The sequence below is a fragment of the Artemia sp. Qi Xiang Cuo genome, chromosome 1 (assembly GCF_049724085.1).
Source record: "Artemia sp. Qi Xiang Cuo chromosome 1, ASM4972408v1, whole genome shotgun sequence".
Classification (NCBI taxonomy): Eukaryota; Metazoa; Arthropoda; class Branchiopoda; order Anostraca; family Artemiidae; genus Artemia; species Artemia sp. Qi Xiang Cuo.
The window spans coordinates 81,886,162-81,910,934 of record NC_142794.1 but is presented as its reverse complement, the minus strand read 5'-3'; the positions used below and the strand labels follow the sequence as shown (position 1 = coordinate 81,910,934).

The window sequence follows — 24,773 nt, the reverse complement described above, 5'->3', positions numbered from 1 at the left end:
CCCTTTTGAATAGTCGAAAGGGATTTGAGGGCAACTAGCCCCCCTCTCACGCCCATCTTTTCCCCAAACACATCCTATCAAAATTAATAGAGAGCCATTTTGTTAAACGCAGTTAAAAGTTTTAGAAATTAGGTCTTTAATGATGATAACCCCCCTCAGAGCCCTCGCACCAAGGGCTGTAAGTTATGCCCTGGGGGCAAATAAGATTATTATATACAGTGATGTTGTAGAAACTTCAAAAAGGGCTCATTCGATGTGAAATTAGAAGGGCTTGTGCCCTTTTTAATTGTCGAAAGTGATTGGAGGATAACTCATACAATCAAAATTTTGAGACATCCATTTTGTTCGACGTATTTAAAAAATCTGGAAATTACGTTTTTCAAGATGAGGCCCCCCCCCACAGAACTCGGGGAAAGGGGTGCAAGTTATGCCCGGGGGGCCTATAAAGTTTTTTTTTATATAAAGCGTTGTCGTAGAAACTTCAAAAAGGGCTCATTTGATTGGAAATTGAAAGGGCTAGTGCTCTTTCTAATGGTCGGAAGTGATTAGAAAGCACCTCACCTCCTCTCACGCTTCCCGTTTCCCCAAACACATAGGCTACAGTAAAAATTTTGAGATAGCCATTTTTTCAACGTCGTTGACAGTTCTGGAGATTTTGTCTTTGAGGAAGACCCCCCCCCCCCTCACAGCCCCTAAGGCAAGGGGTGTAAGTTTTGCCCTGGGGCTTATACTGTTTTAATTGAAAGCGGTGTCGTAAAAAAATTCAAAAAGGGCTCATTAGAGTGTACATTGAAAGGGATATTGCCCTTTTATTTTTTATGGAAGGGATGGTTGTTTAACTTCAGAAGAGGCTAATTCTTTCTCCCTGAAAAAGACTATGTCAACATAAAACGAACAGAAATTAATTAAAAAAAACGTTTTGCACAAAATAAGTTTTTCGAAAAAATTAAAGAACTCAATTAAACCAAAAATGAACAAAAATAGAATCAAATAATTTACCAAGCATAAAACTACCACAAATCAGTATCAATAAATAAATGAAACCCAAAACAAACAGAAATTAAAATAAGTCAAACTCAAATAAAGAAACAAAAACGAGCAAAAATGGGGTTTTGAAAGGCCAAATGAAAATACTGAAAAAAAACACAACAAAGTTAATACTTCTAGAGGACAAACGCCTCTCTTCTTCAGCACGGAACGAAATAATGTATCCAAGAAAGTGCCGAAGAAAAAAAGCAACAAAAAAAAACCCGGAAAATCAATGTGAAAACAACCAAAAACCAAAGAAAAAACCAAAAACTTAAAAAGATGAATAAAATTCAATAAAAGCCAAAAATTATAGGACTTAAAACCAAATACCTAACAACCATAAAAGCGAGTTATTCGCCAATATGCGCGATTTGCACAAAATCCAAAAAATTATGAACTGCCATCGATGGATACTAGCGAACAACTAAGAAATAAAAGAAAAGAAAACAATTCATTCATTCAAAAACAACACGAACCAGCAATTAAATAAGTTGGAGAACTAAGTCATCTGATTTCGGATTTTAATTATTACATTTCTTGCAGACATTCTTTGAGACCTAAGGGGTTTTTCACGTGTTTGATTATATGACTGGGAAAGTGGTTCAAGGTTTATTTCAGGGATTAGCCTACTAAAGTATCGGCTTCTTTTTTGAGAAAACCGAAATATGACTCGTTTATTCTTAAATCACCGGAATCTCTGTTTAATAAGTCAAACTCAAAACGAGCAGAAGTTAATCTGAGTAGGGTTCTAAATCCTATGCTTTCTAAAAGCCAGAATATAATTTGTACTTTACTGAAAAAATTCTTTTAAATGTTTTCACTTTTATAACTTTAAGAAATCAAAAATTAATTATGATTTGAAGGAATAAATATCAGCATGATATGTATATTAAACTGACAATGCACATTTTTTTCATTAAATTCATTTGAATTTTTTTCGGTAAATTACAAATTATAATTTGGCTTTCAGACAGCATAGGGTTTAGAATCCTACTCAGATTAATTTCTGCTCGTTTTGAGTTTGACTTATTTTAATTTCTGTTTGTTTTGGCTTTCATTTATTTATAGATACTGATTTGTGGTAGTTGTATGCTTGGTAAATAATTTGATTCTATTTTTTTTCATTTTTGGTTTAGTGGATTTCTTTAGTTTTTTTTTAAACTTATTTTGTGCAAAAAGTTTTTTTGATTAATTTTAGTCAATATGCGACAATCTCTTCTATGAATCTCTTGATTATTGGAGTTTGGGTAGGCCTACACCCCCTCACCTAGGTTGGATTGTGTTCTAATTCCCAGCCAGCAGAATTGAAAAACATACAGTTACATCCCACGAAATTTGGTTTAGACCCAACAATCTCTTTTTATAGATGTTGTGCTTAGAAGAATTTAGGGGGACTCTCTCCCACTAAAAAAGTAAAAAGGATTATGGTCACCAAAAAATTACAACTAGAACAGTTGCTCTTGCTTCCAATCAAGTTTGGATGTGATGTGAAAACCCTCTCTACTATATGTATTGATGACAACAATTTAGGAAAATCCTAAGTTCCCTCCTCCACAAATGTTGGATTGGATATTACCCCCCTCAGACATTATTAAATCATATGTTCTAACTGTTTATCAAGTTTTGTTAAGATCCGGCAACTACTTCGGTAAATGTCTCGATGACATGATTTTAAAGATCTCATCTCTACAATGTTGGATCGGGTACGAACTCCTAAAAGATAAAACTAGAACGCTTAAGGTACTCTTGACTTACGCTAAATGGAGTTAAATGGAGTTGAGTTGTAATGGAACCTTCATATTTGAGATCATCGGCCGGATTCAAACCATCCATTGACGCTGCCGTACAGAGCCTTTGAAATAATAGGGAAACTGCCATTTAGATGGCTTTGCTGTCGACCGCTGGTGAAGACTTTTTAGTCAAATTTAATAGACAATCTTTTTTTTCTGAATAAGCAAAGGAATAAATATTCAACCGCCATCGAATCGGATATTTTAATCCAGATTTACTGTGCCCCATCGATGCCCACGTTCGGTGCAGCTCATACATTGGAAGAGGTGCTCAGTAGATTATTGGTGTCTCTTAATGGACCAAGACACTGGGTATATTCGAGCAGCCGAAGTGTAACTGACGCGTCCCTCACAATAGGAGTTATCGACGATACAACTTGTAGGTCGCTTGTCACGCGGGTTGCCCCGGCAAGGGATTACATCTAAGCATTAATTTGGGTGCAGGTTTGCTTGCCAGACGTGTCTGCTGTTTTTCTGACTACAGAGAGTCCCTGGCCTTTTTTCAGGTCTCCGTGTGTTTTGAGACTCCCCATCAGTACATGTTCAATTTCCAGATCAGTAGATAGTTGTGCCGGGCTCATATCGCTTTGATGAATAACGAACAATCCATCCATTAAATTCTTTGTACAGCTGTGGGTCTCAGCTAGATAAGTCATCCATCCACTGAAAGCAGACCCTAATATACTTCGTATAAAGGTGATTTTTGCTGGCTGTAAAACTTAGGAGTGTGTCCTTGAGTTTTTGCAAATACAGCTTGAAGTTGTCAGATCTTTCAGAATATTTATATATCCCTAGAACTAAGATCATATTCATGTATTGACCCAAAGCTGCATCGTTTTTCTTTTCTTTTCATCTATAATTGCTTCTGCATTAGCCCAGATGTTCTCGGCTGATACCCTCTGCAATAAATTCGTGTTACGACACTTCTGCTTGAAACAGCACTTCAGATAGTTCTAGCTGCTCAGCCTGACGACCCAATCCAAGTCCAAATCCATGGATTGTACGATGTAGCACGCTATCGACGCCATCGCCATCGACCTGAATATTTTTGTGCAACCATCACTTTTGTGTTTAAAAATGTTGAGGTTTCGCCCTTTTTTTTTGATGTCTTGCTTTATTGGACTGGAGATAAACTCCCATATAAGTACTTGGCAATGTGTTTTAAGTCTAAAACCTTAGTCCTGTACCATCCTTGGTCTAAAAATCCACTGAACCATTCCTTAGTCCTGTACCATTTTAATGGTAATGTACCATTTTACAGGACTAATAACTTTAGTCCTGTACCATTTTAAGTCTAAAACTCCACTGTACCATCCTTGTGGATAAACTTCCATTTTGAAACTAGAGAAATCCCAGTTCATAGAAATATGTGATTTTTTTCGGTTTTTGAAAAAAAAGAAGAAATCTTCCTCGGCAATCTTCCAAAATGGAATCTTGTTCATATTACCTCTCGTTATGTTTGTAAGTTACTTCGTGCTAAGATAAAGTGACAACCTTTCGTCGTGAAATACCATAAGAAACTTTTTCCAACTTTATAGCCTACATGGGTGTTGGTTTCACCATATTTACTCTTTGTAGACTACCAGCTTCAGTGACATTTAAAATGATGGGGAATTGGGAAAAGGAAAATTTGAAGATTTGTGCGGCACCATCCTCTAAACCGGTTTAGCTCTTTGTCAAAATGTCAAAACCAGTTGAATAGTTGCTTTTCTCGTAAGTACTCCATACGTTTGACTGCATACGTTGGATATAGCTGTTTGTAACAAGTCTGAATATTTAAGATGATCATTCCTTGTCCAGAAAACCGGGGACTGTTCCACAGTATGGCAACCTCAAAAGTTTTTTGGTACTTGTGCATTATAACTAAACCAGCGCTATAGATTGTACAAGGAAAGCAGACAAATGGGTATTTGCTACATAAATTGATGGTTAAGTGTGGTTTCTCATTGATTTTACAATATCTAAACGATTGTTTTTTTGGGTTTAGGGAGAGGAGGGTACTTAGGTTAGGTTACGTATTTAATATATGGTATGGTTACCCCCAACCCCCACCCCCACGAATGTGCAAATGTATGTCTTAAATTTGTTTGTAAAATATTATGTATTCATCCTGTTTTATTTTATTTCATTAGCATTAACCAAAGTTGACTTATTTCGTGTATCGCGCTGGTTATGTTACAATGCACAAGTACAAGTTTTTTTAATTAGTTTATAATTTGTAGAAAACTAAAATATTTTCCTTATCACCATTTGAATCCTCTTGATCGAAACATGCCAGTAATTTTGTTCTTTTGTATATTATGTGTAACGAGTTGAATATAATGGATGTATTTCCTGGAGCTAACTGTGTAATTTTACCCTCCATTGGAAAATGTTACAAAAAACAAAATTTTGTTTAATATTAATGAAACTGATATTTTTTTTTTTTTTTTTTTTTGAAGAAAATACTAATCAAACCGTTGTTATACTTTAAGGAAAAAGAAAAAAAATATTGTAAAGATCTGCTTGGCGTCCAATTTAAGCTAGTTGGTCCAGTTAAGAAACTTTGCCAGCTTTACTCCCTTAACCGAATAATTGTTTATCCGGCATATCATCATTTGTCATCTCTTTATTTTTCTTTGTCCTCCGAGGGGTGTTTGTTTTGTTTTCTTCATTATCTATCTTCTGTGTCAAGTGTATTGATATACTAATATCTGAAAAGAATGTAAACAAACACACGCGTATCGACACGCTTTTGGAAACATGTTGCTCGTGTTTCTTCTTTACATGAAAGATGCAATGGGTTGAGCAGCATTTCACAAGCTAAAACATCCGTGTTTTTTAATGCGGCCGCATTTTTTACAATCGCTTTGATCTAGAAGCTTGGTCTAAGTCCGCAGGTGACCTTCACTTTTTGTATTTTTCACGCTGGTTTTTGTTTTTCAGGTGAACTAAGCAACAACACATTTCATGAAATCTGTAGAGGATTATATTATAAAGCCATAGGTTTATTTAATTTCAAATAACACGTATGGCGTTCAGCCACCTAAGGCAGATACTATTCTTTTAGATGCCACACTTAGATAACCTTAAATATTTCGTAAAAAAAAGATAAATAAAATTCTTAATAAATGAAGGAAAACTCTTCAAACATTTTCTTGCACTCGTTATTTCACTTAACATAAATATGCAGTGTAATATAATTAAATTTTCAATCGAAGTTTCATGTTAATAGAAATTTGGAAATCATATTTTTCTATCAAATCTTGTTTTAAACTGTGGACCTCTTCTTCTTGCCCCTTTTTTCGTCTATTTTCTCATAGTTTTTTATTATATTAGGCTCAAATCTAATCTGCTATTACCGTCATTATTTCTGCTTATGCTCCGTGGTCGTAAGCGTGCAGCCATTGGTACAGTAATGCTGCAAAAAGAAAAATTCTTGCTGGTGAAAATCGCAGACACACTAGTTACATTCTAGTCTCTTCATTTGCCCTCGTGACAGAACTTAAGACGTCCAGGTTTTTTTTTAATCTGGCATGACCTCCTCTTGAGTGTCAAATTCAGCAGACCTTAACTTTATTGCTGCTATATAGTTTCATCAAGATCCTATTTACCCAGGTTTTTTTTTTTCTTGGTATCCCTACATATAGGCTACCAGTTTCTATTCCAATCGTTTCAGCAACCAACCATTCAAATGCTGTTGAATGAACATATAATATTGTTGATGAACATAATTCAGAATTATTTTTAAGGTAACTTACAAGAATTATACAGATATTGACACGTGCTAAGTTTCCATTTTTTACATTCTTTATTGACCGGACCTTTAAATTTTGTTTTAAATTTCTAAATTTCAAGCTCGAATCAATCCAGAATGTGAAAAATACCTAGTGTTTATTAACTTTGACATAGAGATTATAAACAGCAAAATAGTAGTAAGCTTTTATTCCTAGGGTCAAGCCTGAAAAAAAAAAAAAATCCGAAAAAAATTTGACTTCATGTTCAAAATGCTCTAAAAATAAATCTGTGCTAAAAAAAGAGTTATAACCGACCCCAAAGCTCTGTGATGACCTTAAAACAGTTCCATGGTGGTTCTTCTATCACTCGCTGAATTCTCAAAGTAACAAGTTGAATTGATTGGTAATCAATAAGAAAAAACGATTGTCTGGAAAATTTTCCCCATGAGCTTAAAGTCTTAGTCCCTTTTCTATATTTTTCTTCCATTTGTTTCTAGAAGGGGAGAATATTTTGGAATTTGGGGTGGATGAATTTACAAAGCCCTTATTTGATTGATAGTCGTTCTATCCGTCAAGAACAATCACATATCCGTAGATGCAGTCGTTCGGATTTCGGCAGAGACAATGGGGTATTGATTTGCGCCTTATATGGGTCCTGATTCTGGCCTACATTTAATTTTACGCTTTTGCTTCTGTATATTAATTCTTTGTATTTGTTTTATTCGTGTCTTATGCTGCCTTTCCAAGAGAAAAGGTATATCTCAAGAAACCTAAATTTAGTGGCCGGTGTTAACCCCCTCCCCTGGCGTTTACTCCCTCGGAAAATACCCCCCCCCTGGCGTTTACCCCCGCGAAAAATATCTCTTGTGGGAAATACCTCCCTCCCTCAATAAAATACCCCCCCCACACTTGGAAAATAAGGCTTTCGAAATTTAAGAGGTTTTATTTGAGTATTGTTTTTATTTTCTGTAGGGGGAAGGAATTTTGGTACTTGTGTATTATACGCCACTCACTCAAGTTTACCCTGTGTAGAACTCGAGAACAAACTGGTTTCTTCGTTCGTTTCTTTCTGCTTAGCGTGAGACAAGACAAAGACAAGTGACAGAATAAATGGGAAATAGATAATTTGGGCTGTATATTTGCACATAAGGGGGGGGGGGTAAGGTATTTGGACAGTTTGAAATCAGAAAACAATTCTTACTTCATAATATGCATCAGAATAATTGTACCTAACACATTTTGCATGTAGACCCGCTATACTTTACCCCCACCCCCTAATGTGCAGATACATAGCCCAAATTTGTTTATAAATTAACGAAGAAACCGATTTGTTCTCAAGTTTTGTTCTCAACACACAAGTACCTGAATTTTTCAGGGAGAAAGAGTCGGATTTTTCGGTATTGTTTAAAAACGATCAGAAATTTAATTTAAAAAAACTACAAGTTTTTTTTCAACTGAAAGTAAGGAGCAATATCAAAACTTAAAACGGACAGAAATTATTAATTATATGGAATGAGTTGGCCCTTCCGCAAGAGCTTCCTCTTCACGCTAAAGTTTTGACTTCTTGTCCTAATTCTTTAAGAACGATTCCTGAAACACAATGACCGTTTAATTAGAATAATAAACTTTGTTTAAAAATTCAATAAGGTTTATAAGGTTTGATGTTTGATGGTTTGTACCTGACACAAGTACGTTTTAACGTGCACGTTTTAAGGTTTGATGTTGCTCCTTACTTTCAGTTAAAAAAACCTATTTTTTTAATTTTATTTCTGATCTTTTTTAACTAATACTGGGAAATCCAGCTCTCTCCATGAAAAATTCCGGTACTTGTGAATTATACGCCACTCACTCAAGTTTATGGCGTGTAAAACTCGAGAACAAACCGGTTTCTTCGTTACTTAAGAAACAAATTTGGGCTATATATTTGCACATTAGGGGGGGGGTAAAGTATAGCGGGTCTGCATGCAAAATGCGTTAGATACAACTATTCTGCACATTATGAAGTAAGCATTGAAGTAACTTTCGAAATACTTTACCCCCCCCCCCTTATGTGGAAATATATAGCCCAAATTATATATTTACCATTTATTCTGTCACTTGTCTTTGTCTTGTCTCACGCTAAGCTGAAAGAAATGAACGAAGAAACCGGTTTGTTCTCGAGTTTTACACAGCGTAAACTTGAGTGAGTGGCGTATAATACACAAGTACCAAATTCCCCTTCCCCCTACGGAAAATAAAAAACAAAACTCAAATAAAATTCTCAAATTCGGAAAGCCTTATTTTCAGCGAGGGGATATTTTCCGAAGGGGGGTATTTTCCACGGGGGTATTTTCCAGGTGGTAAACGCCTAGAACCCCCAACTTTATGGCAATAAGTATTTTGATGAAGCCATCCAGCACACCCATTTCAATTAAGTTTTATTCAGATTGTAATTTTAGGTTAGTTCTAAGACAGTAATGTCGATTTATTTTTCCAGGTTTAGATCATTTTCTATTCATCAGTATTCTAATTTTTAATCAAATAGAATCATACATGATCAAGTACTGTAAATCACTTTCGAACACGTGTGATTCCTTTATCATACAAACAGGTAGTGCGGAATCCAGGGAGCCCAGGCCCTTTCTCATGGAATCTCCAGTAGAAAATCTCTCGTAATTTTCAACGCAATTCAAACATTATTTTCAAATGCATTGCTTGTATAATGGGTGCTATTCGTACACAGTTTGGCCAGGGGCTGGTGAGGGAGCAGTGCCCCTCGCTAGAAGACTCGTGTTACCATAGAGAAATCCTAAACAGTGAGTGTAAAGTTAAATTTTGACAAAATATGGTAAATTCTCATCCACTGGCTAACCAGTGACCCTTCCTCTAAGAAAAATCCCCTACTATGCAGATGGCAATATAAAATCCAAACATTATGCTTGGTAGAATACAGGAGCTTTCTATTAAATTTTGTGTCCCCCCCCCCCCCCGAAAAAAATACAGCATGGCAACGTATGTATGAAAAGCTCATTTTTCTTGCGATTTCAGTTAAGGAAGCAGATGATTTTAAAAAGTCCTATTTTAGAATTGAAAAAAAAGAAAGCTTTATTTGAAAGCTAGCGTTTAATATTATTATTTAGAATCTGACGGGCACTCTTGTTCAGCCTAAGACAACCAGAGCCGCCCGCAATACTTTGTTTGGGATGGAGAAAGGAGTGTCAAAAGACTTAAAAATTGGTCATTTCATATATAATTTTGTATTTACTAATTTTTGTACTTATTGAATTTTATATTATATTTGATTTTATATTGCATATATAAGTCATAGAAAGTTACAGGGCAAATCGCAAAGACGAAGTTATTTGGGGATGGAGGTGGACTTGTTTCTGACTGCTTGTTTCTATTATTCAGGATTTATGATCATTTGTTATTGTATAATATAGACTTGCATTATCGAAAACGTCTGGCTCTTGCAACTTGATACTGCAATCTTGTCTCTGGTAGAGAGAACAATACCAGGGACTTAGCTAATATGATTAGAAATCCTGATCAGCTGACAAAAGAAGCGTTAGAAATACTGGGCACGGAAGTGCACATTTTTAGCCAACAGAAAAATACAAACCGCTTTTAGGCTTCCTAAGCCTACTTATTCGGGGTGATCTTTCGCGCCGACAAAATTTTAATTTAAATTCATGAATAAATAATTTTGTTTCTCTGGTATTTTCTTATTTTTAAAAGCAGAATTTGCTAGGTTATTTCGCGACTATACGGATATCTGTAAAACTGTTTCACTTGGAGTGAACAGGCATGTACCACTAAATATTGTTTGTAGAGGGAGAAAGTTTGAGCACAACTGTAAAATAACACCAAAAAGAATTTAATTATACCGAAATTAACATTAATTATATTAAAAATCGTACCGCACTCACGATTTCAAAGCGAGGATTTTAGTCCCCCCCCCCTCAAAGGATGCTCCTTTTGGAATGAGCAAAACTACATCTTCATTATTACGGATATAAGTACGTTGTTATTGAAACTGTTGATATTGTCTACGGGCTTTGACTCGTACCATTTCCTGGTAAAAGTTTAAGAAAATATTTCTGGAAAAATATCACAAAGTGAAGTATTCTTGTCCCATTTGCTAATCAACTGATGAGGTAGATGCCATAGTTTTTTCGAGGTGTTATCAGCTTTCAAATATAAGATTATTTGAAGAGGGCGTGATAATGGGCTTTTATCTGAAGAAGTCGCTCCTGGTTATTGATTCCGTTTCATGATATCCCCAAATTCAATTTCTCTTCATCAAGGATGATAATTAGAGAGGGGCTGGGGTTCAGTTGCCCCTTAAATTTCAAAAAATAACAATTTTGTTTTTTACATCGAAGAAAAATGAAAAAATGGCCCCCTCCCGAGATTTTGGGAAATATCATGTATAATATCTCCATTGAAAATTGAACTTATCCTTGCGCCCCCCCCCCATTATATTGTCGTGAATTGGCACTCCTGCTCTTCATTTTCTTGTGTTGCAATGGCATCTATAATCTCTTGAATAATTACTTGCGAAAGAGCAGGGCTCCTATAAAAAGAGCTCGAGGCCATAGGGCTCGAGAGTCATTTAAACAACCCCGAATTCTGACTCCACTTCTACTAGAGTTTCGTTTTCGAACCTGGCTGTTTGTTTTTTTGATGCATTATTCTTTGCCCAGACTTTAATTACTAAGAAAACCATGAATTCGGAACTTACTCAAAATAAAAAGGACATCATAATATAAATGTTCATTTCAGGTTTACAAAAAGTGGATGCACAATCATGTTTTGTATTGAGGGCAAGGAGGGAGAGGCCTATGTTTTTGTCAGTGGTTTTTCTTAAATACATGTTAAAGCCAAAGTAAAAAGGTTGAAGCTTTTTATTTTTCTCTACTTTTGTCATTTCGTTTTTCTCCTGTTAAATATGAAATTGAAGGATTTCCTGCAAGAAAACGTTATCATTCTATAAATCTTTCGTTTATCATGCTTGTGCTAGCTGAAAAAGCAAACCTCCCGTTTTTATTGCCCTCTTATATTTCTATTTTTATTGCTTTAGAGGTCTCATTTTACTCTGTTTTAAAAAAAAAAAGGTAAGATGGTGTATTGAGGGTTCTTTGGAAATGAACAGATAATGACCCGTGGTAATTGTTGAAGTTGGAAAACATTATGCTGAATCCTAACTGCTTGCTCAGTGATAATAAAAAAAAATAACTTTTTTTTTAATTTTTCACATTTCGAGAGACATTCAAAGGGGTGTTCCCATTTGAGCGCTTTCCCATTTGAGCGCCACGGAATTTTGTTCCATTTGAGCGCCACGGAATTTTGTTCCCATTTGAGCGCCACGGAGTACCATTTGAGCGCCAAACCCAAAATTGTGATTTTGCGGTGGATGAAGCGTGGTTTGCTGCCACATTGACCTGTACAAATATTTAGTGCCACGAAGACAACGAACAAGACTGAGGATTTTATTGGGTCAATGGTTGTGAAATAACTCTGTACTGAGAGTTAAGAAGCTAAACGTTTGTTAAGCTTGTGAAGAATATAAGTGAAGATTTTACGCACGTTCATAGGGTAAGAACTGATTGCCGCTGAAGAAGGCTTGCTCGTCAAGTCGAAATATTCGGCTCTTTTTTTAGAGTTATTTCACAACGATCGTTTAGAAATGGAACGAAATCACCCAAAAATCGTGCCAAAAACGGATAATTCAAATTAATATATTGGTAAAAATACAAACAAAAACTGCTAATATCACACATCCGGCGAAATGTTATGTGCGACACCCAAGAGAAGCTCGTCTGCTGTTCGAGTTCCAGCCCTGTACTCCGTCGACAGCTTTTCGAGTCGTTCGTTCAGCCGTGCCTACGTCTTGTTCGTCCGATGGATGACATGACCCTGGAGTAGCTGTGTCCTTGCAGAATCGACGACTGCTTGTTCTTCCTTCAGGAAACAGATAAACTGCCACAAGTTCGGGTGGTAGCGACCGACTCTTCGGTTAAACCGCATGTGCCATGATTCGAGGTCGTTGTTTGTCCTTCGCTGGATGCCGTAGACTGACCAGAAATGAGGAGGACATTGGTCGAACCACTGACGGCTGAAGTAAGTGACAAACGGACGAGCCGAAGGCCAGGTACGAACGATGTGAGAAATGATTGGACCAGAATTGATTCTGACGATCGCTGGAGGTAGGAACGCCAGAGCCAGAAGCTTTCGAACGTAGAGGTTGAAGTCTGCATCGGTCATGTACAGCTCACGGACTGAGTGACGCCCCAAGTTTCTGATTACTGCTTGGCAAAAGTGGAAGTAACACCCACGGTGCTTGGCGGCCGGAAAAACTTGCTTCACGGATGTCAGCAGACCGGTCTCAAAATCAGAGACGACGGTCGTCGGGCGAAGTGTCACTCCTTTCATCGCAGCCTGTAGGATCAGCTCGCTGAAGACGTCGTTGTAAAGCTGCGCAGACTTGCTCTCCATGAGCACGAAGACAGCGGGAAGTTGCTTGTCGCCGAAGAAAACGTGAACGGTGAACAACTGGCCGAATGGGGAAGGAGCTGAGTCGAAGGTGCCGTCCATATACCATTCCGGGCTTCGTTCAAGCAGACTTAACGACTCGTCGGTTGCAAAGCAAATCGCAGCGTTATTTTGAAGCTGAAAGAGGAGGAATCTCTGGTTTGCAGACGTCTCACTGAAAGCCTGGGGCAAGGGCGTCGGTACGGATATAGTATCAGCGGGCAGTGGTGGTATCAGCTTGTTTCGTGATCTGTACATGGACGACTTCACGTGCTTATAGGGTAACTGAGGCAAAGCACTCAGCCCACTGGCAGCAGCACTTGCGACCTGGCCGTCGTAGATAGCGGGAATCGGACGAGTAGTACGGGCTGACTCGCTTCGAAGGTCTGACCGGAATTTGTACTGCTGGGTCTGCAGAGGATCAGCGCTGTGGTCGTGCGTACCAACTGAAACTGGTGAGCCGTCGCTGGAATCAGTGTGTAACCGCCCGAGACATCCCTTCTTCATGCATCTCCAGCTCTTCTTTCTTCCTCCAGAAATCGGCTTATCGAATCTGTAGACGAAACCGTCGTGTTCTAGCAGTTGTTTATTCTTGGAGCTCTTCATTGTCAAACTGACTTATTAATACTAACCAGAAATATTGTTCCTGGCATCATTAAATACTTGTTATAAGAGGGTAAAAAAATATGCTCCCACACTAAATCCTATTGCATTTTGTGGGTAAACGGTTGTGCAATCGCTTACGCAATTAGGTCACCTGACCTAATTATCTGGCGCTCAAATGGGACACAACTGAACTAATTAAAATACGGCGCGCAAATAGGAAATTCCCATTTGCGCGCCATGGCGCTCAAATGGGAAAGCGCTCAAATGGGATACACCCCATTCAAACTCTAAACATTCTTGAGTACGGGGTTGCTTATTAAACACAAGAGCTAATTTCATATGTTATTCATTTCAAAAAGGTATGATTTACGCTTTCCTCTTTTTTTGAGGGGGGGTAGACTAACTTTTAAGAAATAATGTCTCCTGTCTCCTCTTGTTTATAAATAATATGTTCCAGTTTTAGACGGTCGAAGTGAATATGAAAAATTGTTGGCAGCGTGGGTGCAAAGTTTTCATTGTCTGGAGATCAAATGTTATAATTTTAACTAAAATCAGTCCCAGCATATAAAAAAATTAATATTTTTTGGAAATCTTCAAGTGTTTTTTTGCTGACTGAGTTCCCAGAAGCTGCAATTCAGGGTTCTGGCCCCTAAGGCCCTTGAAGTTTGCGCTTATGGTCGACATATCTCATCATCCAAACAAGAGTGTTTCTAATGACCGAAAAAAGATAATTTTTGTCGATAAAAGATTTGCGAGCGTCACAGTCCATTTTTTCTAGGGAAAAAAGATGTTTGATGGGCAGAAGACCATTGGCGGAGAAAGTATAACACGATCCAGCGTCAGTAGAGAACATTCTGGATCATATGAATACGTTGCTACAAATTCTGAAGGAACTGACAAAGCCAGGGTTTCATTGGAAGTGCAATGTAAGTTCCTTAAGTTTTCGCGTTTTGATTCTATCTTCAGCTGTAATTTATTTTTAATTTTGTTTCCATGTCCAGCAGTGAGTTTGGGACAAGGAAAGTTCATGAATTTGAATTTTTTTTGAAAATTATCTGAAATGCAGGTGACAACCGTAGCAGTAATAGGGGGCCAAATTTGTAGAGTTTTCTAGTATGGGTATATGCCGTTACATTTTGAATACAAAAAAAAACGTGGTTCTATAAAAGTTCATGTGAAACACCCGAGTTACACTCAAAAGAAATATAAAATAAAGTTAAAAATGTGTTCCATATCATAATATGTAATCGCAGCACTTCATTTATGTGGGTATCAGAAGGGTTTTGTCGCTTTTATTTCACTCAGAAATGTACTAAATCTAACGTTAAAAAATTTTTATAAATGAAGAGAAGAATTATTTCGATTTCAAAGTGTTAGTTTCATCCCTTATAACAACAATGGGAGCACTAATCTTCCTTCATATCAGCATATGATATCGCTTTGGTGGCTAGTACACCGCAAGATCTGCGGACGCTTCTGAGTCTCATAGAAGAATATTTGCAGATGTAAAAATTAATGCTGAGCGTTGAAAAGAATGAAGTTTTAATTTTTTTTTTTTTTTTAAGGAAAGTAGGTGGTGAAGATAATTATAGATTTAATAATTAGGAACTGAATTTTAGTAAAACAATTAAAAATTTTGGATTTTGTTTTATCGAAAAATGGAAGTTTAAAGAGTCATGTTGATGAAATAATTAATATAGGCAAAGTTGCCATGTCTGCAGTTTTTAGAAATCCGACCATAATGGGAATTAAAAACCTACAAATGCATAAAAGAATATTTAATACAAAAGTTATACCAGTCATAGAATATGGAACAGAGATTTGGGGTGTAGAATCGGCATAGAAGTTGGAGTCCCTTCAGCCCCAGTATTATAAAAGAATGTTTGGGTTACACCAGACAACTCATTCACAGATTCTGAAAGGTGATATGGGCCTGTTTTCTTTAAAACTACGTAGGTCTATTTTGATGCTTAGATTTCGGTTGAAGCTCATTAGGTGTAATGAAGATAGACTAGTAAGAGCAGCTTATTATCAGATGTTGAATTATGGTTTGAAAACGTCGAGGCCATCCCAAATTAAGTCAATACTAGAAAGAGTGAGAGCCTCACTCAAGGAATCATGGTCTTTGTTCCCGTGATTTCCCAACAGATTTAAAAAGCCCGGTACGATTTATCTTAGAGAGCCAAGAAATTCAGTATTGGCAGGGGCTGGTTTTAAACTCTACACCATTGAAACATCTATGACCGGGCTAAACCAAGATCTGAAGGGGAAACTTCTTTTAAAGTTAATTTACCGGCTATAATTTTATCTCAATAGATTCAACTTAGGGCGAATTTCCTTCCAATCCAGAGCAAGCCAAAAGTATCCGACGAAAATATATTAGGTTTTGAATGGCGGTGTCTATGTCCTCTTTGTAAAGATGAGGACGAAGATTTGGACCATTTTCTCCGGAAGTAGCCGGTGCTCTCTGATTTAAGAGAAAAATACTTACATGGGATTGTTTTGCTGCTTCCTGGTATTTTACAAAGTAATAATCCAACCACAATATTTCGTATTGCTTAGAAAGAGGATAAAAGCTTAGAAAGGAGGAATAGTTTATACAATTAATTATTATTTATTATATAGAATTACAATTATTTTCTCGCTAAAATACCATTAGGTATTTTTTCGCTATGTATCACGTTTATGTGGGCTTTGTAATTTGTTCTATTGGTGATTTCTTTATTTTTCATAAATTTTTGTGTGTATTTGGACTTTTGAGCTTTGACAGGATAAGCTCTTGGACTTCTGAAATACACGATCTCATGCGCTTTTATTCAGAAATAACCTTATTGCAGATTGATCTGATTTTATTTGCAAATATATCCCAAATTTTTCTTCTCGTTCGGAGAGAGAAAAACTTCTGATTTCTCATCGAATAAGATGATTTGACTACTCCACAAGTTTCTAGAGACAACGTCAGGAATCTCAGGTAAGTACCCTCTCCGGCAATTCTGCATTGATTTTTTTCTGGAAATAAAGGGGCACATCGAAACTATTACTACTACTAAATCACTGTAGTACAAAGCCATCGGAGGCCAACGCAGTTGCGCACAGCTCCACTCTGATCTGATCAAAGCTTATCCCCTCACTCGTTTCCATGAATTTCCACCAAATCCTTTGGTATGGCCTCCTTCTGTCCTGTTTGGGGGGATGACCTACTTTTTGCTTGGACCCAGTTTTATGACCAAAAAGAACATTATTTGGTCATCTGTCATCATTCATCCGTAAAGCATGGCATAGCCATCCTGACTTTTCGTTCACTATAACTCTAGTGGCACCGAACCGCATTTTCCCTACAGCCTGCTTGTAGTTTGATATATCATCAGTCAACGACTTTCTAAAACTCCTTAGACAATTGCTTTGGAAAACATTTGACATGTCTCCTAAGTCTTTCAAATCACCCGCGTTTCAGAGCAGTACTTCACCATGGTTATTATCGTGGCTTCCAATATTCGTTTGTCAGTTCCAAACTTATCTTTCTTTTATTTTTGTTCTTTTTCAGCAAAAAAAAACAAAAACAAAAAAACTTGTGTCGTGGCTATTCTACTTCTTGCAAGTGGATATACCCGCTTGATGGATTTTCTTATTACCTAACGTCATACAAATGATTCTTGTATGAATCTTTTTCTAACTTTTATTGATCTTTGGGATGGCAGAGATTCTCCTTTATCACTCTAGAAAAGTGAGACCCTCCATACCATAAATTCTTATGACTAGGGATAACATGAAACAAAGAGGAGTTTCTAGACTGAATGAGTGTCAGTAATTAAATTTGACTTAATGGAATTATCTTTTCTGTCCCCACTGTTTTACTGGCTTTTTTGTCTCTGAAAAGATTATCCCTAGTTAAAAGATGTTCACTTGCATCGTCGGTTTGGTCGCTTAATTGCGGTTTAGTAATTTGCCTCTGTTTCATGCTACCTTGCCACGTAAGTACGCTACCCATTACGTTGCGTGGAATGAATGGTAACCTCGAAAAGGCTTGAGCTGTGGCTTCAGCGCATCTAAGCCGCAGTCCCTGCTAGGACCTAATGCCAACTGATTTTTCGCAGGATACTATAAAAAACATTTTAAGTTCAAACAAATAACCGTGTTTGTTTCTATATTTGTGTTTGCTCAACTTTTTTCTCTGAGAAACAAGGTCCTTGAACAAATCTTGGGATGATTTCCCATCCGTTATTTCCCTCCGTGTAAATTTCTACTAAAAAAAAGAACACTAAGAAAAGTAGTTACATCCAAAATAGTGTCTTAATTCAGTTTAACATCGCTCTCATTTTGTGTTTGCCCTCCAAAAGGCCTTAAAATCACTTCAAAATTGATTATCTTCTTTCTTCAGCAAACTTTAGCCAAAGATTTTAAATATGCTCGGCCTGACACTGCATCCGGCCTATATGGGCCAAAAATAATTGAGCTTGTCTAAAAGATGCCGACTCATTAATTATACGACTTCTGGAATTTATGATTCCAACAAAACGGAAATTACATGGGAAACAATCCTTAGCTATATATTAGAAGCAGCGATTATACAAAATGGAAAAAAGTCCATTTAAGCCGTTTTGTTTAAGAAATAATTAATTAGAATAAGTGCAATCAAAGGCTCTCAAATCCCTAAAACAAAGTTCTTGAAATAATATATTGAAGGGGACATAAAAATATAAAGACCTAGTAAATATTAAAACCCTCCGACAATCATTCAGTGGCACCAATTCATGAAAATGTGTTTGTGTGCATGGTTGCAGGGAGGGGGGTTACAGCAAGGATTTTTGTGATAATTTGAACAATGAAGATACAAAAATAGGTATTTTCCACACTCCAAGGGGATGCCTTTGTTTGTCTTTTTCTATTTTTTTCCCCGAAAATTACCAAAACTGGTATTTTGAAAATCCATGGGGGGAGGGGAATCACACTACTTGCAGTTACCGAATGCTCCAGAGGACTATTCTTACACCATCCCCTCTTTCTACGTTAACCAAACTTGACTGCCATCAATTGAGTGAAGGGTACAGGGCTAGAATTCCCATTTATCAATTTTTCTTGTATTTTCAAAATGTACATGTTTATAAGAATCTTCAAATTTTGCTTTTAGAATATGATTGCGAACTGATGCTCAAAATTTTCCACTGCATTTTTCCCAACCCTTTAAGAATTATCACAAATATAACCTATAAAAAGAAATTACACTTTTATTTTCCTAAGGACTTACTCATGGACCTTGTGGACTATATTTAGTTATCGAGAAGAGTAGCGACATCTTTACCGCCTCTGGATACACACACATGCAATTAATTTTCTTAGAGGGGGAGGGGGGGTGGAGGGGGTCGTACCAACCGACATGATTTAAGGAGAATGATTTCTACAAAAAAAAATGGAAATTGTTGGAATAGTGCGGAATTTTCTACTTTCTGACCCGGAACCCCTCCCCCTTCCTGGGTATGGGCGTGCCAATATTGCTTTTGTGGAAATGCATTCAAGCGGCATTTGAAAAACTGTATATTCTCGAGATATGGAAAAGACTATGAAAGCTATGGCGTCATCATCATAAAGGAATAGCATCTTCATCTGACTTATCTTTTTGCTTTCCTTTAATTCTTTTCTGTGTTGCGCACCTTTTGTGATTAGTTGACATCCTAATGCAGTATAAATCTTATGATTTGCCCTAAAATAGTACATGTTGCTTAGAAAATGTTTTAACATGTATGTTGGCTGTGGGATGGAACGTTCAAAATAAATGGGATATCTTTTTACATTGATTAATGATTAAGCTAATGATGTTTAGTCGATAATTGGACATGTTGAATTTCTCAAATTTAATTTTCTGTGTAGACAAGCCAGAGATAGAAGTTGAGAGAACGTCCATCAACTCCATGGAGGGATATGACGCAGAACTGACTTGCACTGTGCATGCTGAACCTTCAGCTTCGGTAAGAATGTTTCAATTTTTCTGCATCTATCAAGACAAAAAAAGTATTAGGGTAAAACCAAAGAAAAAACTGGATATAAATACAAAATTTGAAATAAATTTTATTTTTGTTTATCTGTTTTCGTAACATTTAAACAAAGTCAAGAATTTTTTATTAAGGTAACCATTCCTTTTAAGAGCAATTTTTGCGAGCTGTCTAGTGAAGACTGAAGCTTTGTTTCCCATTGATACTTGCTTTTATCGGACAGTTGTCAGGATTTTACGTATTCACTGTGGAGCCCTCCATTATCCCGAGGAAAGAGTAGCAAACAAAGGTAATTCATTTGGAGATTACTGCTTGTATGGGCGAATTACATTGAGATGAAAACGAAATCCATCAGGAGCAGAGGAGGCAAAGTCTCGTCGATGTTTAAAATATTCAAAACATCATCCCCCTTGTTGTGATTCCTGGTGTAGATTGGCTAGGAGGTCACATATCTGTGATCTCTTCTTCTGTTTCACTATCTTCGTCGCTTACCGTTGTGTTAGCTGTCTTCCTTTTAGGTTTTTCCTTATTTCTTTCTTCGTAGCTTCTATGTTTTCTGTCTCTTTTCTAGTTCTTCACTCATTTTCTGTAATTTTTGCTCTACTCTTTGTTATTGCTACTTTTTGTTCAGTATCCATATTGCTAGTGGAAAGTACTTTTGGTTCTTGGTTGTCAATGACGATGATGATGGTGAAATGTTGAGCTTCCTGGCTTTTAAATGTTAATTTTTAATAGTTTATGAACAAAATTAGGCTGTATATTTGCACATTAGGAACGGGGGTAAAGCAGAGCATATTAAATACATAACCTAACCTAGATACCTTTTCTTGCCCCTTCAACCCCACAAAAAAACTAAAGTTTACATATTGTAAACGGAGTGAGAAACCCCTGTGCAATGCTCGACATAGGAATTCTTTGTTGAAAAAACCTGCTTGACTAGTTTCTTTTATCATGTTCGCTGTACAATATATCGTGTCTGTTCTGGATTCTTAATAAGTACCAATTGTACATGGAGGGGGGGATTTTTTGATTTACTAGGGTGTCCAAATTGCTTCTTTTTTACTTTTATGCAGTTTCATTTTCCTATAAGATAAAAAATAATTTATTATTGATATTCACTAGCATACAGGGAATTTAGATTATTATTCATGTATTGACACTCTCTAACACCGTATAAATATCTATATTTTGTTGAAGGGACAAGTGATGAAATTTCAGTGAACCGAGATCTATTTATTGATATCTATGCTGTTTAAGTATTCATCTCTAGAAGGAATAAGTAAGGAAATTAAAGTGGACCGGGATCTATTTATTGATGTTAATACCATTATACCCTGGAGTGATAATGATGCCGGTTAATTCTCTGAATGTTTTTGTAAACTTCAATACAGCGACAAAAATCCAAGAGTTTACGACCAAGGTACAAGTTCATGTGTAGGAATTTATGCGGCGCCGTATTTCTTTCTTGGTTTTATTTCTTTTTTGTTTTAAGGTGACTTCAGTTCCTAGCTCCTTGTACATGGAATAAAAAGTATTTAAGAGTAAAATAGAAAATAAAAATCGCTTTACCTCCCATGTGTATCGTCACCAAACTAGCATTGAAGCTCTATAATCCTCAATTGCTTTATTGGATGGATTTACTTCAAAATATTTTATAGATCTAATGATTTGCTGGTTTGGTTAAGAATGAATATTGCCTGCAGTCTATATTTTGATTGCTATAATTGATTTAATTTATACCAATCTTTGATTAAATTGACCGACAAATTGCACAAAGGAATGGAAAAGGGGTCAGGTAGATATGAAAGAAATGAAAAAAAAAAATTTTTCGAACATGATATTTATTCAAAACCTGTGTGGATGCTGATCTTTCCTAATATAGTAAGAATAATCGAAAATTTTGTAGATGAGAATCAAGATTCTCATTTTGAACTAATATAAGTACAAGATTCTCATATAAGTACTGTCGTAGCAAAACAATAGCACCATTCAAATATGAAATATATTGGTTATTACCGTAACAATTCCGTCAAGACCCCTCCCCCGCTAATAGGGTCAGAAATATTCCTTGGGGGGACTGGTCCCAAGGGCGGATCCAGGACGTTTTAGGGGGGGGGCCCAGATAGGTTGATCCGATAAACTTGCGTTAGGAGCAAGTCTAATTAACGCAAAATTGCGTTAATTAAGTAAATTGCACGACGTTAGGGGGAGGGAGAGGCCCCCTCGCCGCCCCCCCCCTCTGGATCTGCCACTGACTGGTCCACTAGTGTCATAGTAGTGACTGCTTCACACGGAAAAGAATGCCACTATTGTGTTGGTACCAGATTACCTTGCATTTTAAGGGTCGTATTGAAAGTTTCAAAGCTCTTGTTTTGTTTTACGTGCACAGTGTTGGTATTCTCTAGTAAAGACATTTTCTCCCTTCTTACAACTAGATTGTCTGTCGCAAGTATTGATTTCTAAGTTCCCTTTCTAGTTTGTCTAATCTCCAGCTTTTCTAGTACTACTGCAATTCTGTTGATTCAAGTGTCTTAGAAAAGAAAATCTCCTTGTCATTTTCTAAGCAAAGTCTGAGTTTTAGCTTGATGACAGTAAGGGCATATTGAGCTGTCATTTTAAAACTGTATGGTATAAATATGACTTTATCCCAGTTTGCTATGGAATAATGTTCCCAATTAAGTTTTTTGGTGAACGAATAACGATTTTAAATTTTTTGTAAGAACATAATAAATTATTGTAATTGCGGTTTCTATATGTTATTGACAAAGTAATTAATCTGAGTATTATGAGCTATATTTGGTCAAACTGAATAATGATTATAATGAATAAAATTAGAGGGCTGTTCCTAGGGCTGCTTCGATTTGTTTTAATTATAATATCCAAATAAATTATTTCTAATTGCCTTCCTCCTGTTTCCAGAGTTCTGGAAACGACAATTATGCTATTCCAATAATGCATTTCTCACGGCACTTAAAAAAAGTAATTGCACGGCACAAGTAATTTGTTACATTTAGTATTAAAAAAAAAGAAGTTGTCACTTTCCTCACGGAAATAACTAATCTTTTTTAAAGTTGTAATTAGTAAAGTACTGATATCAGGACCACCGTAGCAGCGGAAAGCAGTCCTAATTAATTCTAAAATACATGACTTTAAGTCTACTAATTATCATTTGCTGCTATTAGACAAGTAAAAAGCAGTGGGAATCTTGAAACCTTGTGTTTTAAAAAGAAATTATTAGCCTATAGGAAAAAAGCAGAGGACAGAACAGTTCAATTATTACTGCATGATTTAAGTTGTACTGTTGGATTAGTACGTACCCGGGGGAGGGACTCTTTGCGAAATGCTAAATTTATTCGAATTTCTGGCCACTTCTTATTCAAATTATCAAAGGAAATTATTGTTTGCGTTATCCCCCTCCCCCAAGAAAAACACTTACCTGCTTACGTGCTTAGTTAGATTATAAACTTGATATTTTGTTCGAGATCCGATATGAAAATTCATTTTCAGTTTAGATTTTGACGGATGTTTAAATTCCAATCTCAGTACTAAGAAAAATTCGCAGATTTAATGTCAAATTGGAATGAAAAGAAACACTGGTGGGAACAGGGGGCCGGGTGGACCCCCATCATGATTTTTCTGGCACCCTCTTATCCTGTTTTTTACTCTTTTTTTAGAATAAATTTGTCAATTTGGTCAATTATTGGCAACTTTGTCGCATCCCCTTAAGATTTTGCTGATTGGTGCCCTTGTCACATTGGATCTCCCCCAAGATTTCGCTCTAGATCCCCCCTGAAAAGAAGAAAAATAAAAAAAAGAAACATTTTTCCTACCACAAGACTCTGGAAAATAGCTTGCGTAGAAGCTATCTTCTTGAAAAATATGTGATTCATATGCGGGTTCAGAAATAATTTATGTTTTTAGGAAAAAACACACTACATATTTGAAGACAAGCATGCTAGTTGGATACATCGAATGCATGATATGTAAACTTTCATTTAACAAAAAGAAGCTGTACATGCATGAATGTTGTCATTCACTGATATGCCAAATGTTCGAGTCATTCCCAGAGTGTTGTAAATGTATCACTTTTCTTCACCTGTTCATTAATTGAAGATCTGACATCACTACTTTCATTTATCACCCATTGTATGCTCCCATACTTGAGATTATGTCTTTTTAATCTTTTCAACTTTTTAATAACTGAATTGTCTTTGATTGTTGAACGTTATTACCAACAGCAATGTGCAATTTAAAAAATTACATTGTGCAAAAGTGTTCCCAAAATGGTTCATCTTTCATTAATACGCAGATATCTGACCCTTGGGGGGATGGGACATCGGCGACATTTGCTTAGAAGTGACATAAGTATTTTTGAAATCCATTTCTTTTAACATTTCGACCGAATTTTTTACACCTATCGTTGGAAGGGGGCTCCAAGCAACCATGTCCTTCTTTTCTGTGTACAGAAATGTTGACCCTTATAAAAAAAATCATTAACTAGTCCTTTAATTGAGGCTGGAAAACGATTTATCCGAAACTGTTTAAACTTGTTTTGACTTAGAATGAATTTCAGACAAGAAGTAAAGCATGAAAAGTTTGATTTCTTGAAAAATAATAATTTTTTATCGAAGAATATATATATTTTTATCGAAGATAAAATTTAAACCCAGAATTACATCTTCAATATATATATATATATATATATATATATATATATATATATATATATATATATATATATATATATATATATATATATATATATATATATATATATATATATATATATATATATATATATATATATATATATATATATATATATATATATATATATATATATATATATATATATATATATATATATATATATATATTGAAGATGTAATTCTGGGTTTAAATTTCATCTTCGAGAAAAAAATTATTATTTTTCTAGGGAGACAGAAAAGAAGGACAGTGTTGCTTGGCACCCTCTTCCAACGACAGGTCTAAAAAATTTGGTCAGAAATGTTCAAAAATACTTATGTCACTTCTAAGCAAAATGTCTCCGATGTCCCATCCCCCCAAGGGTCATACATCTGCGTATTAATGAAAGATGAACCATTTTGGGATTATATATATATATATACATA

At 36.1% G+C, this 24,773-nt stretch overlaps 1 protein-coding gene across 1 annotated transcript in view; it reads left to right on the top strand.

Moving 5' to 3' along the window:
* LOC148956801 (limbic system-associated membrane protein-like) overlaps positions 1-24,773 on the top strand; it is a 91,522-nt gene that overhangs the window by 58,415 nt on the left and 8,334 nt on the right. The window contains exons 6-7 of the mRNA XM_089092066.1: positions 14,433-14,580; positions 19,520-19,617. Of these exons, the coding sequence (XP_088948192.1) occupies positions 14,433-14,580; positions 19,520-19,617 (246 nt within the window). The remainder of the gene's footprint in view (positions 1-14,432; positions 14,581-19,519; positions 19,618-24,773) is intronic.